Source organism: Mus caroli, chromosome 1, assembly GCF_900094665.2.
Source record: "Mus caroli chromosome 1, CAROLI_EIJ_v1.1, whole genome shotgun sequence".
Lineage (NCBI taxonomy): Eukaryota > Metazoa > Chordata > Mammalia > Rodentia > Muridae > Mus > Mus caroli.
The window spans coordinates 41995306-42015385 of NC_034570.1; the positions used below are offsets into that span (position 1 = coordinate 41995306).

The following is a 20080-nucleotide window of genomic DNA, read 5'->3' on the forward strand; positions in this document are numbered from 1 at the left end:
CAAATATATAAGAAACCACCTAAAATTCTACAGGTCCCACATGTCTCTAAATAAGGCACTCTGCAAGGATATGCTGAAAGCTGCGCTGTTCAGAGTTTTTGTGGGACCCCCATTAAGCCACTTACCAGGTAATCACAGGGGAAGAGTGTGCTACTGCATTTCCGGTATATTCAAAGCCTTCTACAGCCTGCCCCCATCTGGCTTTTGTATTCTGTTTCTCCCTGCTCCACTCTGTTCCAAAACAGACTCAGAGCCATTACTTCTATACGCTCGCTCTCCTGCAATCCTCCCTTCTGTCTTTCCAAGTCTTTTTCCACACTAACCTTTTCAGCAATTAATCCCAGAGTGCCTGGTATTATGATTGCATACTTTCATGCTAATATCCCTCATGTCTTCATTAATTTCCCACGTTGTCATGCACTTGACAAGCAAGTTCTCATCATACCATTTCGGCAGGGATTTACCAAAGTTCAGCACTGGGCTCCCAGCAGGTGCTCTATGAGGAGCAGCTGCATGCAAGGCGCCTTAATTAGCAGTGGCTACAGCGCCACAGACATAAAAGGAAAGAGTGTGTTCTGCCTACCTCAGTTTTACAGTGAACTGAATGAGGGTTTTAAGTACCATCGGCCTCTGAGGGTGCGTTGGCATGCATGGCTGTCGCTCGACCACAAATGAGCTAGATAAAAAGGAAATATCATGTGAAAACATTAAAAAATATTGACAGCTCAAACCTAGAGAAATAGGGTTTTCTCTATTTTCTCTTAAGAGTCCAAACATTTTACACCTAGGAGATGCTGAAATCCCCATTCCACTCCAATCTCCCTAGCAACTTCTCAGATCATTAGTATAAGTGATAGAAAAAAAGGCCTGAAGATCATTCCTAATTAGTGATCTCTCTCTCCATCCTTCCTCTCTTTCCGTCCTTCCTTTTTCCTTTCTTCTTTCTCTCTCTCTTTCTTCTCTCTCTCTTTCTTCTCTTTCTTTCTTTCTTTCCTTTCTTTCTTCTTTCTTTCTTTCTTTCTTCCTTTCTTTCTTTTTCCTTCCTTCCTTCCTTCCTTCCTTCCTTCCTTCCTTCCTTTCCTCTTTCTTTCTTCTTTTGTTTTTATTTTACAAATTAGGATTTCTCTGTGTAACCATGGCTGTCCTGGAACTCTGTAAATCAGGCTGCCTCTGTCTTTCTGCCCCTCTGCCCCTCCTCTGCCCCTCCTCTGCCCCTCTGCCTCTCAAGTTTCAGGATTAAAGACGCGCACCACCACTGCTCAGCTAAGAGTAGTAATTCTTAATTGCTCCAATGGACTCAATACAGGTCCATGTTCATCCTGTACAACAAAAAAGAGACTTAATTTTTATCACTTTGGACTGAGTATTGGGACTTCTGGTGTGTATTAGAATTTTTTCTTCAGTGATCTTACACAAAGTGCTTTGCACCCTTCTTGAGTGTAGCTACATACTCAAGAAGAAAGAAGTCTTTGTTAAAATGTGAAAACTGCGTGGGAGGTGGGGGATGGGTTATTACCTTATGGAAAACTGAGTCAGCTGCTGGGAGAAGAGGTGGTGATTAAGAAGCAAAGAGTGGAAATGTAGATGGAACTCTCTGGGGTGCTATCATGGCTTTCTGGAGGCAATATTCTCTACTGTCCCTCCACCCCAGGGTATCCCCACAGCTCCATGCTGAGGGAGGTCTACAATCCTTGTGATTCACTTACTTCTTGAAAAGATTGTAGATCAGGAAGGTAGCTCTTTCCAGCAGGTGTGCTCTTTGAGCAGGGATGGGATCCCCTTCATAGGTCATTTTGGTAGATTGCTCCTGTAGTTTCTCCAGTTGCTGTCTGAGTTGGAAAAGACTCTCTGCCAGTAGGGTAAAGCTATTGAACAGCAAATGAGAGGGTTTTTTTTTCCCTTCCCTACTTAACGATCAAGCTAGTTTAGCAACTGATCATATTTCATAAGTAATAAATGATTAAGTGATTGTTAAATTAATTAAAATTATGATCACTGACAATTATTTATTTTTTCCTAACCCCTTTCTTCCTGAATATGAATTATGTTCAATATTTTCTAATTTGTGCTTTCAATTTATAGCATCCTTTATGAAATATTGTCAACATCTGGAACCAAATTTCTTTTAATTGGCCTTTAGATCCTGTTAAGTATGCATATTAAGAATATGGCTCCCACTAAAAGACAGAGACAGACCAATTTAAAATACAGAGTATAGGACATGAAGAATGTTATTGTGTAAAATTCACCTCCCTCCGCTCTATACACATTTGCAACTCCTAAGTGTTAGTGGGAAGTGATGACTTAGTCATTCTAGCACAAATTAGTGTTTGGGAAGCCTTTGATACTCAAGTGCAACGCTGCTGTGTGCTGATCTTGGCTTAGAAATGGAGGTGAGGATTAGGTCAGAATAGAGAAGAATTAGAAAGACCGAAACAGAGGAAGAGGAAGGGGAAGAGGACAGGGTCTACAGTTAGAGGAGCAGAGCATCTCTCAGCAGTCTCCCGGGCAACTCTTTCTCAAGTACACAGGAAGGACCAGGGAGGGAGCTGTGGCAGGTCCCATCAATTTGTGGCTTTCATTACTCCCTGTGTTGCTTGTCTTGTTTTCACAGTTGAGTACTTTGGGTTTAGAGAATTGAGGGAAATCAGTGTGTTGGAAAGTGAGCCCACATCTTTACTTCCCTTGAGAAGGAAACCTGAGGTATGGTGTATGGCGATTTTCCATTTTCGTGAATTATCTCTTAGAAAGCAATTTTTAATGGTAACTGAATGATTTTTGTTTCTCCTTATATTTTTCAATTGTTCTCTCAGCCAGATCGTTTTATTTTGCAGTTATGAGTCAGAAAACCTTATCAACATTTTTATCCTTTTATGTGAAAAGATGGTATCTACATTTAACGGCTTATCTGCATATTAGGTAGCGATGTCCTGTTGTACTGTTAGTTTTGTAAAGGGTCTTGCTCTGTAGACCAAGTAGGCTTAGAACTTGCATGACTCCCCTGTTACCATACCTAGCTTAACTTACTTTTTAACTGGCCAATAAACATTGTGTATATTTGTAGTTTTATACATGATGTTTTGCTATGTTTATATACTGAAGCATGGCCAAATGAAAATTTAAAAAATATGCATTGTCTCCCATAACCTTCTTTTTGTAAGAACAGAAATTCTATGTAGTAATTTTCAAGTATATAACATATTGGTAACTACAGTCATCATGGTGTATGGTAGATTTCCTAAACTTATTCCTCTTTCCTACTGAAATTTTGCATCTTTGACCAACATCTTTCACAAAGTTAATGTATTTGAAAATATAAAACTAAATGTTGAGCTTATACCATAAGACACACATTTTAAAAAGTTGTTTTTCAGAGTTTTGAAGCTAATGTTTATTGTACCCTTAATGATATGCATTATAGGCTTCAAAAAAGTCACTAGAGTCTTTTAAGATATCATGTTTGCTTATTGATCAATTCTTATGTATGGGAAATGCTTCCTTTTTCTTCCCAAAGGAGGCAAGCTGAGAACGTAAGACAGGGGCTCCCTCCTGCTCAGTAGTCCCCAGCTTGGTGTAGACTGCACTCTCACTGAGCAACTGCAGCCCGTGCTTCCTGTGGTTTTCACTAGAAACTAAAGTTAATCGCTTTACCAGTTCTGAAGCTGGTCCAGCCCGTTGTGGAGCGGGCCACCAATGCAGGCAATCTGCTGCCGCTTCTTCCAGTCCTGCAGCTCTTCTAGAAGCATGCTGTTCATGAGCAGGTCTGTCTCATTCACTATCTGTGTCATCTTACTGAGTGCTTCCTGCAGACAGACAGCATGCAAAGAGATCCACAGAACACCACGTTACAGGCCTGCTTACCAAAACACACTGGTCTGAGAGACAAAGAGTTGACTAAAATTAACCACATATTTGATAGTGCCTTCTCAAACAATAGTCATTACAACTGAATAATATCATGAGAACTGTGGTCATGACTTGGCATTCTCATGCATCAGTCTAAAGTATCCAGTGGGAACTTTTGTGTCAATATTGAATCGTGCTGTTCTAAACATGCATTTGAAGGCCATTTATAATAGTTGTCTATTTTATTTATGTGCTTTGGTGGTGTGCTGACATGTCTGTCCAGCTGATAGGTGTGCAGTGCCTCCCAAAGGCAGAAGAGGTGTTGGATCCCCTAGAGTGGAATTTCAGTTGCTTGTGAGCCACGATGTGGGTTCTGGGAATGGAACCTGGGTGCTCTGGAAGATCAGCCTTTGTTGCTCTTAACTCTTAAGCCATTGCTCCAGTGCCTGTTTCTAAATGAATGTGATTATCCATCTATTTGTAAAAATAGTGATTAAAAATTGTTTTTTTTCTGTGTTACTTTTTCTTCACACTATGTGTTTAGGGAGGCATAGTAAAATACAACTTTCATAAGCATAGAAATTAGGAGACAGGAGTTTCTCTTCAGGTTTTGTGAGTTTGGACAAACCATTTAACCTTGTTATAATTTAGTTCTCTCATATATATGTGGGTGTGGGTAGATGGGCTATATTATTTTCAGAGTTCCTTCTCTATTTCTAATTTTGTTTCTCAAGCAAAATAAAATGGTGCATATAAAACATGAAACAGATCACCCATAAAATCCTTACATGTTAGCTTGGACTATCTGCTTATGTATACTGCTTGTGTGATTGCAATCTTACATACACCTAATTATATTTATAATCAATTTAAAGTGAAAATAAACTTATTTGGATGCATATAAGTTTATTCACCAGTTATTGGCTAAATACCAATTGCATTTACTTTTAAAGACAGGTAGAAAATTGAAATAAGCCAGGCAGTGGTGGCACATGCCTGTAATCCCAGCACTTGGGAGGTAGAGACAGATAGATTTCTCAGTTCGAGGCCAGCCTGGTCTACAGAGTGAGTTCCAGGACTGCCAGGACTGCACAGAGAAACCCTATCTCAAAAAACCAAAATAAAATAAAATAAAATAAAATAAAATAAAATAAAATTGAAATAGAAATATTTACTGTCTTAAACATATTTCACTGAGCCAAAAAAAGTTTGTTACTAACAAACTATTCTTAAGTCTTGAGGAATTTCACAAATAGGACAATATTTAACAGTGCCATTCTCAGAATAGAATATAGAATTTTTCCAATAGAGTTTTATATCATCTAGTAATTTTTAACTAAAAATGTGTAGTATTACCCACTTCAGAACCTTAACAACCTATGTCTAAAACAGTGAAAAATAAAGCTTAGGTCCAGCTTCCCTAAGTTAATAATCCCTCTAGCCACTGAATTACACAAATTGGTTGGGAGGTTGAGGCTGAAGTGCCCATACAAGTTTACCCAGAGACATGGAGGACAATTCCTGGAAATTCTGACATTTGATAAAATCGGAGGCCTTGGTTATGGAGGATGAGGTTTAGGAAAAGAAAGCCAGACAAATGACAAATTAATTTCTTCACCAACCTTTCTCTTGAAGTCCAGACTATTAAGCATTTCTTGCAGTGTCAAAACTTCCTGGTTCACCAGGATACTGTTCTTGTCACCCTGATCTGCAAAGGGAAGAAAACGAGATCCAGAATTATCTTTAGGCAAAGCTTTTTATTACCAAAAAGTCAAGTCCACTCAATCCACCTCCCGTCCAGCTCTGGACGGGACCAGGGGCTTAGGTTGTAAGAGACAAATAGGCTTCTTGTGTTGAGGATGGAAGCCCAGTCCAAGAATGTCCTTATTTTGCCAGGAAGAGGTTCAGTCAAGCATGCACAAGAGAACTTTTATCTATCTACAGACAGATGCAGGAGGAATGTTGTGTGCATTTTTATGTTCTACCCACCTTTACTCTGGGAAGTGACCATGCTACCAGGCCCCTCCCAGCTTTCCTTGAATCCTCTGACACAGATAGACAGTAATTTCAACTTGCATTCTTAGCACAACTGTTGGGCGCTACTATCTCCTGCCTGGAAAAGCATATGCTTAACCAATTTCTTATCTCCATCTCTCCTGCCTGCCCTATTCTTCAGTTGCTAAACTTAGCTAGCCCCTGACAAATATTCCTGACTACCTACCTGTAGTAGAGGCCACTGCAGGGGAATGCTCTTCACTATTTGGTTTTTGTTTTGTTTTTGTTGTTGTTGTTTGTTTATTGACAGTGGATAAAAAAAGGTTTTGTAATGGATTTACTTTACCGGTCTGGCCTGCACTAAGGATAACCTTGCTTGTGTGATATAAGGAAAGGGGGACTTCTTTGTGCTCATGGTTAAATTGTTGGACTCATTCTCCTGTCTGTTTGGACTGCCACACAGCCCAGGCCAGCTTTATACTGGCTGCATAGCTGAGGATGGTCTTGAACCTAGGTCTTCTTCCTGCCTCCACCTCCAAAGGACTGGGCTAGAGCTGTCAGCCACCACAACTGGTTTTCAACTCTTTATAATGTACATAAAAGCTGAAAAATACTGAAGAAATTTAGATAATAAAATGTTACACTTAAAATAGTTTTATTGTTTACTATGGCTTATTATATTGTTATCTTGAAACTTCATAGTTTATGTGGAAATTGGAATAAATCTGTTTTCAAAGATGCTTGGTGAAATACATTGTTTCTCTAGGATCCCTGCTCCCTTTCATAAGTGATTAAATCCTTGTGTTATTTCTTCTAAAGAGAAAATTGTACATTTAAATAATCATGAGCATTTTGAATATTTCATGGTGGTCATGACATCCTGAATACAACAGGAGACTGAAAGACACCTTCAGAAAAATTAAACATTCTATAACAATCATCCATACTGCCTTCAAAGCATGTGTTAACATTTTAATAAACGAAATTCTGTAAAGTAGATCTTTCTATTTGCCTTGCTTTTAAAAACATTTTGAAATAAAAAAATTGAAGTAAGTAAAATTGTAATAACATATCAGGGTTCCCATCTTTACTTGTTAAGATGGTTTGAATAGGAATGGCCCCCACAGGCTTATATGTTTTAATGCTTGATCCCCAGTTAGTGGAACTGTTCGGAAAGGATTAGAGTGGGTGTGGCCTTGTTAAAAGGAGGTGTGTCACTGGGGATGGGTTTGAAGTTACAAAAGCTCATGCCAGCCCCAGTGTCTTTTACTTTGCCTAAGTATCAGGATGTAGCTTTCAACTACTGGTCCTGCACCTGCCCTTCATGACACCATCCTCCCCACCATGATGATAATGGACTAAACCTCTGAAACTATAATTAAACCACCAATTAAACGCTTTCTTCAAGAAGTTGCCTTGGACATGCTCTTTACAACAATGGAAAAATAAATAAGGCACCTATCTAATGTTTTCTATTGTCTAACACAAGCAGAATGCCATGATCCAAACTAATAAGTCTATATTAGCAGGATTCTGTCAACAATCTAAACAGGACTAATTAGAGTTTCAATGATTATCCCAGTAATTGGAGTGAAGTTAGACTATCAATCCATTATCACTTATATATCTAGGGTCTTATAAATATTTTCATCTTCTCCATCTATTTATTAAAAATCATCTAACTGTAAACAGTATTTAAATACACAGAATCAAATTAATTCAGAATCTTTGTATTTAGACATTTATCAATTATTGAATTTACATTTTAGAAATATTTATAAATAAAATTTAATTTAAAATTCTATACACAAGAACATATACAAAATGTCTAATTCTTTGGAAGATAAATTTATAGACACAGATGCTTGTGACAAAGTAGAGAAAATATAAGAAATTTTAACCGTGCTTATCATGAGACTTCATGTAATTTTTATTTTTAATACTTTTTCCTATTTTCCAAATTCTCTTCTATGAAGCATATTTCTACATATTTCAGTGACTTCCTGACTGCATTAGGTGATTATTTCTGTTTTCATTAGTTGTGTTTCATTTTTCTTTTGAGGAAGTTTTTTGCTATGTCTCTCCACCTCACAAGTGTTCCAATTACATGCACGTGCCACCACACCCAGTCCTGAGATCTGAGCTCCTTAGAGTACTCTTATTAGTAATGTTGGGGTGGGGGCACATGTTGCAGTGGGCATCATTTCTTATGTAACTTGTAATTTTCTTTGAAGTGGCTGGTAAATATATGTGTTTAAAACTTACATGGAGAGATGGAAAACGCAAAACTGGAAACATTATTTGCCTACAAACATGGTGGGAGGTTCTCGTCAGCAAGAAGATCAAATTTGCTTGAAATTTGACTCTTACCAGTGAAGAACCCTAATAATTATGCTCTTTTTATGTCTCTATTGAGAATTACAGACAAAACCATAACTTACCCATTGTCTGAATTGTTTTATACCTGTAGTCAAACTCATCTTGCAGGTCTTCTAAGTATTTGGTATCTTGTTCTGTCATCTTTATACAAAAGAAAATATTAAACAAGGTTGCAATGCTTAAGCCTACCATAGAAACGCATAAACAATACACTGGGGTAGCCAGTCTCCAACAGCTGCCTTGACTAAGTAGCCTACACCTCCAAATGGCTAATCCACATGCAAGCTGTGTCTGAGGAGGCCAGAAGAAGGCACCGATCCCCAGAGCTAGAGTGACTGAGTTAGGAGTTGCCTGCAGTGTGGATGCTGTGCAAATACAAGTCCTCTGCAAGAGCAGCAACTGCTCTTAGCCAGCTCGCCGTCTCTTCTCACTTTTTTCTTTCTGCTTAAGAAATCTTCCAGCATATTCTTTCTCATTTCTGAACTAATTACAAGAGCTGCTAATCACAACTCCACTTACAGGGTCCTTCTGCCCTTTCGGGTTGCTCTGCTGCCCTCTGTACTAGTGAACAAGAATCAGAGATGTACAGTTTAGGATAATTCTGCCAAAATACTTTTCTTTCTACTACTTAAAATATGCTTGTAATTTTATTTTATTAATTAATAATTGATCATTGACTTTTTTTAACTTGTCTTTCCTCTAAACCCATTAATGTTCCCTATTCAGTCATAATAATCAATCAGTGTTGAGATTTTACATATTGGCTTTTCACGTCTAGTCACTCTTGGTTTTCAGAGATAAAGAAACACAGGCTTAACAATGTGAAGTGGGTGATGTTTGTGGGGAGGAGCTAGCAGCACAACTTTCACCCCCCAAACCAGATGGCTGCGTCCTGCATTTCAGATTGCATTCTGCATGCCCAGAGGTCTTCTCTAAGAAAAAGCACATTCCTCCCTTTCTGCGGAAAATCTCAATCTTACCTTTCAAATTACTGATTGAAAAAAATATTAAATCTATGGTCAGTATGAATGTGTGCTCCAACTCTGTAGCTTTTAAAGTTGTATGGACTTGAGCACAGATCTGTGCTTCAGCCTTTTTTTTTGTTGTTTTTGTTTTGCTTTGTTTGTTTTTGAGACGGAGTCTCTCTAAGTAGCCCTGGATAGCCTGGAGCTTGCTATGTAGACCATGCTGGCCTCAATCTCATAGAGATCCTTCTGCCTCTGCCTCCTGAGTGCTGGATTAAAGGTGAGCGCCACAGTTCATAAAATGTGCAGCTCTGTTTATAGAACAGAAGAAGAGGACTTCAACCTTACAAGCATTTTCGTTCTTGGCAATTTGCCACAAAAGTGATTTCCGTTTTTCATTTAAGAAAATTAAGGGTCCCAGACACATAGCAATATGTGCTCTGATGAGAACGCAAAGCCATCTAGATATAATTTGGCTTCAAATTCCACCCCCTTTACTCCACGTCTATGCATTTTCAGTATTTCACTTGAATGGTAATTTTCTCAAGAGCAAAGATTGACAAAAGGCTATGGGCTATTAAAAGGCAGGGAACTCACATACCTGGGAGACAAGTAAGAAAATTAAATCTAGTTTTAAAGCATGCATCTTGTTTTGATCTCAGAATTAAAAGATGTTTTCAGAGTATTCTAACCAAAAAGATCAATAAAAATAGTATATTAAATCATTTCCTTTAAAAAGAAAATCAATGATAAATCAATTAAAAGACTTCATTCAGACTGTCGGTCATCAGTTATAGTAAATTTTTACAAACAATATTTTTGCAAAAGATTTGTGATAATAATTTGTAAATCTCTCATGGTGGTCAGAAATCCCTTTGTGAATGCTACATTCCGCATTCCAAGAGAGAAATGGAGGTTATAACCCAATGGGCAAAGTGCTTTAGTGGACAACTACTGCTCTGCTTAAAGTGTCATGTCCAACATTATGGAATCAGAGCCTGGGTATAAAGATCTAGTAAGGGTGCGTTCTCAGAAAGGACCTGCTGAGTAGGGATAGGGTAGGAAAGGAGCTGAGGGAGCAGGTGGTACATCTTGGGGTTTAGCTTTGATCCCACGAGGAACTCAGAAGTGTGATCTGTACCACAGAGTTAACATCGGCTTGAATGCAGGGCCTGGTGTTTCCTGTCAGCCCGTATCATTCCCTCTGTGTCTGAAGACAGCCTAGTGTTCCCTGGACAGACAATTTCAAAGAAGCCCTTAGCAACCAACATTCACAGATGCTGGGATGATCTATGAACTTGAGGAAGGGATGAGGGCAGAGCCTCAAATGGTAAACTTTAGTTGCACCAAATTTCTCAGGAATTAACAAGGAATCTGAGGACTGCAGAGGATGCTAAGCCAGTGCTGGAGAACTGGCTTAATATGCACCAGGTCATTGGTAGCACTGTACCACCATCATCAAAAGATATTGGATACATGCATCTGTGTACTTAATTAATATGCTTAAGTACCCTGATTATAATCCAATATTACAGTGGAAAGGAGACAACCACTGTGTACTTTCTCATACTCGTGGGGTCAGTAGAGTCCTTGGTTTAACCTGAGAGTGCACTCCGGCATTTGCCATAGGTCGACCTTGAGAGTCTGATTCTTTTTTGTAACGATGGGAGAAGAAACATGTCTGCTTATTTTAGTTGTTATGGAAGATCTTTAAACTGCAGGTCCAGAAGGAAAACCTTAGAAGTTCATTCTGTGTACAATTCAGAAAGTCTGTCTCACTTAAAAATTTGTTTTCTAGATCAATGAAAGTAACAAATCTATAGTAAGACTGATGGGAGGAGAAACTGAAATGTACTAATAGCTAAGGAAATGAGTGACATAATGGGTTCCACAGATAAGGGATAATAAAAGACTATATGGGATGCAATTAGGGGAAACGTATACACTTTTTAGGAACTGTAAGTTACCAAACTTACTCTAGAAGACAGTTTGATATCAGAAGCAAGTTGAGTTTAAAAGTTTCCTCAAGGAAGTCTTTTCTGTATAACACAGCATGAGAGAAACACATATCCTCTGAGATCTGTTTGCACTGGCCTTCAGCACACAGGCCTGGCTGGACTTTCTAGACAGCTACATAAGACAGACCACTTACCCAGTGCATCTATATGAGACCACTCACCTGCACACTGTTTTTAATGGCAGACACTTTGTGTTCCACATTTCTTTGTCTTTCGGAAACTGAAGAACTCTGTAAGGATTTCTCCAGAGGTCCCTGGAAAAAGAATGTCCTGCAATTTCACTGTTGTTGACAAAACATGTTTATGGCTATAATAAAGAACACGGCACTTACATTGACCTGAGCTTTAGATCAATGTGATACATAATATGCTATGATCATTAAAACTCGTGCTGAGTTGGGTATATAACTCACCAAGCAGAGAATGCCCAAGGCTCGAGGGTCCCACTGCAGAACTAAACATTATGCTTGTAGTGTCCAGAGCCAACTGACTTGAGACTTTCTCAGAGGCTCCATGAAAAGACAAAAAGAACTTACGTTCCATGTCCTTGTCCAGGAGTGGGCTCAGCAAGCCAGTCTAGGTCTGGAGTTAGTGCTTCAGAGGAGTCAAGGTTGCAGTTTCTGGGTACCTGATTCTTTCTCCTGGACTGTAGCAGCTGAGTATGAGGTCTTGGCCATGCTGTACTTCTTAATAAACTTGCATGGCTTAAGTCATCAGCTTACACAAGACTGCTGCCTGGTCTTAGTTATTGCTTTTGTCTTTTTTATTTCTCATCTTGTTTTATAATTTTTCACCCCTACTCCTCCCACTCAACACCTCACTATTAAGGACCCTTATTCCTGTTGGTTCAAGGCAAGTGGTGCCCTATGTTGGGTGGCACTTGTCCCATACTCATGCCTCACATTAGGTGCCACTTGCCCCCAACCAGTAGAAGACAAGAAATAAAGAAGAGACAGCAATAGCTGGGACCAGGAAGTCTGGTACAAACCAATCACTTATGCCAAGGAATGCACTTCACTAAGAAGTACAACATCATATATACTATTGGGGAGGAGCAGCCAGGGTTATAGAGATCTAAGTCAAATGATGTTAGCAAAGACAACACAGGATACCTCAGACAGCTGCTTCAAAACAGATAACCACAGTCAAGGGGGAAGAGTTGGGTTCCCAGAAGCCACAGCCTTGATTCCTCTGAAACATTGGCTCCAGCCTTAACCATCCTTACCAAGTCCACTTCTGGACAAGGACACAGAACTAAAGTTCCCTTTGTCCTTTCAGTGAGACCTCTGAGAAAGACTTGGGTCAGACTGGCTCTGGACACTGTAAAAAATACTAAATGACATGATATAGACAATGTTAACAATCTAAGCAACTAAGCAGATTATAAAACATCAGATATAATTTTATTTAGATATGGATGTAGGTATATTCTTGTAAGAATATGAATATATGCAAAGATATTCAAAAATAAGTAGATATGACCCAAACAACACATAGGCCAAAATGTAATGTTGTTACCACTAAATAGTACAAGTATGGGTCACTTTATGATTTGTAAAAGGTTTTATTTTTATGTGTGTGTGTCTGTGTGTGCCATATATGAGTAGATGACATCAGAGGCTAGAAGTCTGAAGTCCTGCAGCTGGAATTAGAGAGAGTTGTAAGCTATCCAATGTGGGTGCAAAGAACAGAACAAGGTCCCCTGGAAGAACAGCAAGCACTCTTAACCTTGGAACCATCTCTCCAGCTCCTAACTTCATGACTTGAACAAAGTTCACAATTTCCTTCAGACTATCTGCACCACTCCTAAACTGTATGTGACTTTAAATTAGTATTATAGGATCACATTGGCTCAGGCTTACACTGGTAATTGAGGGTGTTGAACCTGCTGAGATGTGGTTTATTTTTAGTTTAAAACAAAGGGAATTTACCAAAGGAAGTGGAAAAGTAATTTGGTTATGCAAAAAAGGCCGAGTAGCTCTTCTAAGCGCTGTATCTTGGCCACTCTAACAATCTGACACTGAGTATGGCCCTTAAACAATAGCTGTCTGCAGATAAGAAAAAGATGACTAAGCAGTTACTGCACCACAGAGTTAAGCAGAGACCGAGGGTTAGAACAGTTGATAACTGACAATACACATCAGGAAAAACCCTTGCTTTCAGCTCTTGGTGAAGTGTTTTTAATTACACCATAACCTTCAGATTAGTAAGGCCTTTATAAGCATGCTCCTTTATCACATCCTTCTCCATTATTCCATTATTTGTCTACCTACTTGAAGTTTTTTTAAAAAAATTCCCAGTCCTTTGTTTAGAGTAGTGTGCAGTAATATTACCAGAGCTACTTTGGTTAGCATGCACTTAAATGTTTTGATTTGACTAATATTTGACATTTGAGGAGAGTAGAGGGCTCTCATGAGAAAGCACATATGAGACAGAGTGAGAGAAACAGAGATAGGGACTGAAAGAGAAAGAGAGTGGGGAGGAGAAGAGAAAGTAATGACTCTATGTGTGACAGGTATAAAATGGACAGCCTGCAATTTAGAAACCACAGTAAGTGGAAACAATGCCATCCTTTATCATCCAAGAGCAACTGAGTTGTCAACACTTCAAGTTCTCCCAAAAACATTCATAACCTGATAGTGACTAAGCCTCAGAAGTTGTAACAGTTTTAATATATACATATATATTAAATAATTACATATATATTTTATATAATAGTTTATACGTATAGCTTATACACACACATATCCTTCTTTAGATCTTCATAAGTTGTATTGTTCACTAAAGTGTGGAGAATGTCATTTAGAAAATACATTGATTTATAAATTTTTCTCTTATTGTAGGATGAACTGAAAGCATATGCTTAGAGACGGCTGGTTCTTCCATTTCCTAGGTTCTTATCAAGTTCAGAAGGATAAGATAAAATACAATATAAACTACATGAGGGTGAAGAACAGCCAAGCAAATATTTGGGGAGCTTTTGTAAGTCAAATTTCTTTAGACTCGAGAGTCAGGAGGTCCTGAAAGGTTCAGTAAGGTCAGTCTGTGAAGACGAACATGCTAAGGAAGCAGAGTCCAAACCACAATTGGGAATCTAACTAAGATGTGGTCACTGTAATCCCAGATTAATGCTGTAAGATCATAGGCCGAATTTAGCCTTGATAACAAAAGGAATCTAGAGTAGCCAGTCTGGTGCCACACATCTGTAATGCCAGCACTTGGAGGAAGGATGGAAAGATCACAAGCACAAGGCCAGCCTGAGCTATCTAATGAGCTCAAGGTCAGCCTGCTCTATATGAGACCCTGTCTTTAAGGGGCAGGGCAAGGGCAGGGGGTTGGGAAAACTTGGTAATTCTCTCACTGTGGAGTAAAGGCAAGCAACTTCTCAGAGGATGAGCCTAAGACCTTGAACACTGTGGGGCTGGGAGTCACTAACACAGTTTCTGATTCTACAGAAAACTAAACTCAAGCAGAGATCAAGATCATAGACTCAGAACAAGTCACTTGCCAAGCCAGCAATGTGATGGTTAATGCATACGACTGTGAATCAGAAAGTGGTACCTGGATAGGCATGTTGGCTGCAGCCAATATTCTCCTCTCTTCCCTTAAGCAATTTGAAATTACCACAGCTACATGCATTGGATTTCCATGAAACTTGCCCTGAAAGACAGTAAGCAAATGCAGCATAAAAGCTTTGAAAAAGAAACACATATAAATCATAAAGAAATGTCATACTTGAAAACCAACAATAATCTTCCTATAAACCTATACAAATACTTGGGATCTGTTCTAATTGTCTATTATTTTGCAATGCCATGGAAATGTAGACTCTTAATGAGATAATGTTGCTTTCTTTGCTTTCAAAATTCTTAACAGTTGTTCTTTGAACAGTTCTTTATGAACACATTGGAGGGTCAGTTTATGTTGGGCACTGGGTAGGTTTTAGATATAGTAGTTATTTCCCATTGAGTCCTGAAGACTCAAGAGGGTCCTTGTTGTACACATGGTAGTTCTGGCTTCAGGTCTGTAGTCTCTGCGATGATCCCCATTTGATGATATTCGTGTCAACAACCTCCTAATTACATTATACTCAAGCAAAACCATACTCACTTTTCAGCAATGATATTTCTGACATAGAAGCTTACATTTACTTTATTGCCAAGGCTAATGATGTGCATCTGTTAACTGGCAGCCATCCAATATATTGTTGTAAGAGAAAATCCCAAATCTTTTTAGGGGAATCATCTATGGTTGCCATGGTGCCCAGCAATGAGTGTGCAGTCATTTTCCTTACTTTCAAGAACTATGTTCTCTAGCCTTGATTTACAATATTGTCTGGAACATCATAATTTTAGTCAGTCATGTTAAACTTCTGTACTAGACTGTTCTGAGGCGAGATTAGAAAGGCATTGGAGACAAGCTCACTATCTAAAGGCATTGGAGACAAGCTCACTATCTAAATCTCTGCCCTCCTTTCTTGAGGTGGTACATGGTGCTGATATACGTGAAATGGCCAAAAGGTCAATAGAGGAAAAAAATAACAGTCCACAAAGTAGAAAATTAACACCAATCAAAAGTAGATCATACAGGCAACTAAACCAAGAGATCTTTCTGGGGAGGAAAAAAAGAGGGTTGTTGGCTGTAAACCTTATCATGGCTGTGACTCCTGAGGAGTATATGAGATTCTGTCAATTAACATTTCCCTTTGTGAAACTGGGGGCCCGGCGGTGGTGGCGCACACCTTTAATCCCAGCACTTGGGAGGCAGAGGCAGGCGGATTTCTGAGTTCGAGGCCAGCCTGGTCTACAAAGTGAGTTCCAGGACANAAAAAAAAAAAAAAAAAGAAAGAAACTGAGGTAAAAACTGTCTGGATTCCTGTTCTTCCATATTCATTCCTTAAAAATATTTTCTTTCTTTAGGCCAGAAAATTTCCAGAAGAAAACAAGTGAATTGCCTGAAACTCAGAAAGCAGAGCTATGAAAGTGATCCCGTTCAGTATGGGGGAGTGTCATGTTTCTAACATGTCTACATTTCAGTCTATGTGAATTTATTCCTGCTAATTTTGATATCTCTTGGTTCTTTTCATATAGCTTGCCGTTAAGTCCCCCACCAGCTCCCCTCAACAAACCTGTTTTCTCCTTTTTTACCTTAATGTCACTAAAAATGTTTCCTTGCTAAAAAGGGTTTCTTTTAGGGATAATTTGCAAACTGTGTTATTAATATAAACTGTGAATTTGTCCTTCTGGGATGAAGGGTTCCTCTAATGCTGCAGACACACTGGTGTCGTCTCCGATCCGGGTGCTGCTCACGACATGGCTGTGATCTTCATTTTCCTGTCAACGCTCAACTTCCTTCCCCTTGCTTTGCCTCTGCTTTCCTCCAGATCTGTGAGATTAAATCACACACTCCTCTCCTTTAAGGGCCAGACATCAATACTTTTTTCATTAACTAATACATGTTCATTTTCTTCTTTAACACCCTCTAATGTAATGCCTCACTTTAATATTTGAGACAAAATGTCTTGTGAAAAACAACTGTTTATTCAGCGCCAAATTACTATTTCACTTTCCTAAGTATTAAAGATGTGTTCAGGCTCACCTGTGAGTAGTGACTATGTACATAGCTCACAGAACAGCAATAAAATGAATCCTGACGTGTGTGGAATTCTGCTTCTTACTATACCAAGGTTTTATAAAGGTCCCTGCTCTCTGGAGTGGCCTTCTGGGGTCATACAAAGGTCCCTGCTCTCTGCAATGGCCCTCCGACATCTTACAAAGGCCCCTGCTCTTTGTGGTGCCCTTTCACTGTCCTAGTGCCAATCAACAAGCAATTTTAGTTGCAACAAAGTCAGATTTATTGGTATTTTCCCCAGCGATTAGTATTTTTAATGGTGTGCTTAATAAACCTTTCACTAAGTTTCTGTCATGGGGATTGTCTTCTATGCCTTTTTGAGTCTAGAAGAACATTGGGATTGTGAGTTGTAAAAGATTTTTATGGCTGTGGCTACTGCTACAAATTTATCATGGTGTACACTAGTCAGCGCTTCTATTGGTAAAATGAGGGTCACTTTGGATATTAAGAGTAAGAATACTAGTAACCCTGATAAACTAGTGCTGCTGTTAATTCCAGTTCATTTGGAGTAAGTGAGGAACATTTCTCCCTACCCCCTTGGGTGCGCAGTTCCAACAACATTCATTGAGAACTCTGATTTGCAATGTTGGCCCAGTTCTGCCGTAAAACCTGTGTTCCCACCAACATGAGAGGTTTCTTTCTATGCTCAGTTCTCTTAGAGATCTGTCTCAGCTTTGTGTCATCAGTGGGATTATTGGAACTTTATGGTAAACCCTGATTGCAAACAGAATAGGGTTCTTTGCATTTCCATGCAAATTTCAGAATCAGCTTGTAATATTCCCCTACATTCTGTCTCCCTTTCTCTCTGTGTCTCTGTGTGTCTCTCTTTCCCTCTCTCCTTCTCTCTCTGTCTGTGTCTCTGTCTCTGTGTCTCCTCTCTCTCTCTCTCTCTCTCTCTCTCTCTCTCTCTCTCTCTCTCTCTCTCTCTCTCTCTCTCTCTCTCTCTCTCTCTCTCTCTCTGTGTGTGTGTGTGTGTGTGTGTGTCTCCCTCTCTAGTTCTTTTCCTCTGTCTCTGTCATTGTCTGTCTGTCTTTATCTCCTTCTCCCTCTCTCTGTCTCTGTCTCTCTCTCTTCATTGACAGCTTCAATATCACTGGATCTTTAGAAAAGTTAAAGGAGATTTGGCATGCATATAGTTTTGTTCTAGTCCAGTCTTTCTCATGCTTGTTAAAATGTCTCTCTACTAAACAGTTTTAATTTTCTATGAGATATCTGAAACATCCTTTGTTAGGGCTGCTTCTGGTTACTTGGTATTGTTTTGATATGAAAATAACTGATATCTTCCTCTCAGGGCCGAGATAAGGCAATATAATTAAATTTACGTATTGATTTTGAGTCTAACAAAGTTGCTGAGTCTAATAATGTATTTTTTTAATAATTCTAAAATTTCACCTGTAGACTCTTCTACATTTTCTATATTAATGAATCAGGCTTTACACAGCATTTGTATAATGCCCCCTTTGGTCATTTCAGTTCCATCTATGTTTGCAATTGTAGTGGAAATTTCCAAACAGGTCATTTTCTTCTAATGTTCCTTTACAAATGACTTCTAATATAGTTTAATTTTGATCGCAAAGAGACTTAGTGAAAGTCACTAAGTTTGCTTTGTGGCCCGGCGTATAGATAACTCGTAAAAAATTCATGCTAACTTGCAGGGAGTGAGCACTCTGTAGTTGTTGGTACAAGTAATTTATTCTAATTTATTATGTCAGGTGTTGTTTTGTATAAATTTCTGTCTTCTTGCTGATTTGTTTGAACTATTGATTTTATAAGTCAGTGGAAGAATTATTTCAAAAGCTACATTGTAAGTTGTTCTGTTTCTGATAGAAATATTAAGATATGTATTTTTGAAATTAAGGCCCCTCATGGCTATGAGCTGAACTTTACCTCCAATGACAATTTTCACCCTAAAGAAAGATGATTAACTCTGGTATAATGCTTCTTAGTTTTATCTTATTTCAAGACCTCTATTTTAAAATGGCTATAGATAATTGAGTCCCAGTATTATACATATATAAAAGGGAAAATACATAATAAATATGGTTAACACAATCCTAAAACTTCTTTGCTTATTTAGGATTAACTTTTTTGAATCTCATTTATACTCAGATTCGTGGTCAGCTACTCTCTTCTTTCTGTAAGGCTTCATACTGGAACTTTTACCAGAAGTTCTCAGTAGCAGGTCCTCAGACATGAACTGGCCTTCACATCCTTTCTGGAATGGCCAACTGGTTTGTTGACTAAGAGTGTGTATGGTGGTCTAGTCATACTGTCATGATTAGCAATCACATCACTACACAGTTAGGGCAGTTACTACTTAAGTGCTCAGACAGGTGTCCTCTACTACTAGATGGGTGCATCTACTACTGTGGTCCACTTTCAATGATACCACCAAGGATGTTTTATTGTTTATGTGTATGAATGTTTCACTTGAATGTATATATGTGTACCTTATGCATGCCCAGTGACAGCAGAAATCAGAAGAGAGCATCAGATCCCTGAAACTGGAATTGCAGATTGCTGTGAGCCACCATGTGGGTGTATACTAGGAATTCAACCTGGGTTCTCTGCAAGAGCAGCAAATGGTCTTAACCTTTTAGCCATCTCTCCATCCCTGCTGTTCTTACATATGGTTGTACAGTTTTAGATCAAATATAGAGCAACTGTATTAATCAACCAATACAAGGAGACTGTGACAAGCTGCTTTTTTAGAATCTGACGCTTACAATCTTTAAGGATTTTCTTTCTTTTTCTATTATTCAGAGCCCTAGAAATGCAAACGATGTTATGTCTTGCAAATCAGTCTCCCACCTTCTAGCATGACCTATTTGGTTAAACACATATTTTCACTTTTTTGCTGTAGCATTGTACTGGAAGTGAAGTGTATTCTGCTAAGCCAGCAGGACTTTTCTGATACAGAGATGTATATTTTAATGGTAATGCTGTGCGGGGCAGGATTCGTTTAGTACAACTTCTAACTTCCTTTAATACACCCTGCAAAGCACATATTGTGGCTTTCCCAGAAAATGCAAAAGTAGATCATTTAATCAGTAACGAGTGTGTATTAGACAAATGTGTTCTTGATCCATTCTGCAGACATAACTATTTGTACTATAAATTGTAGTGTTGTATTTTAATGACATTTTAAACAGCAATTAAACAATGTGTTATTGCAACAGAGTGTATAATTCAAGTGAAGTGACAACCACATGAATAGCTATGACCTGATTTCACATCACACATAAT

General features: G+C 38.7%; 1 protein-coding gene across 3 annotated transcripts in view; it reads right to left on the bottom strand.

Annotated features, from left to right (window-relative positions):
• Stat4 (signal transducer and activator of transcription 4) overlaps positions 1 to 20080 on the bottom strand; it is a 118545-nt gene that overhangs the window by 26268 nt on the left and 72197 nt on the right. For all 3 annotated transcript variants that reach the window (XM_021161708.1, XM_021161725.1, XM_021161716.2), the window contains 7 exons: positions 14765 to 14863; positions 11365 to 11457; positions 8283 to 8361; positions 5469 to 5554; positions 3652 to 3803; positions 1707 to 1865; positions 584 to 676 (listed from right to left, as the gene is read on the bottom strand). In XM_021161708.1, the coding sequence (XP_021017367.1) occupies positions 584 to 676; positions 1707 to 1865; positions 3652 to 3803; positions 5469 to 5554; positions 8283 to 8361; positions 11365 to 11457; positions 14765 to 14863 (761 nt within the window). The remainder of the gene's footprint in view (positions 1 to 583; positions 677 to 1706; positions 1866 to 3651; positions 3804 to 5468; positions 5555 to 8282; positions 8362 to 11364; positions 11458 to 14764; positions 14864 to 20080) is intronic.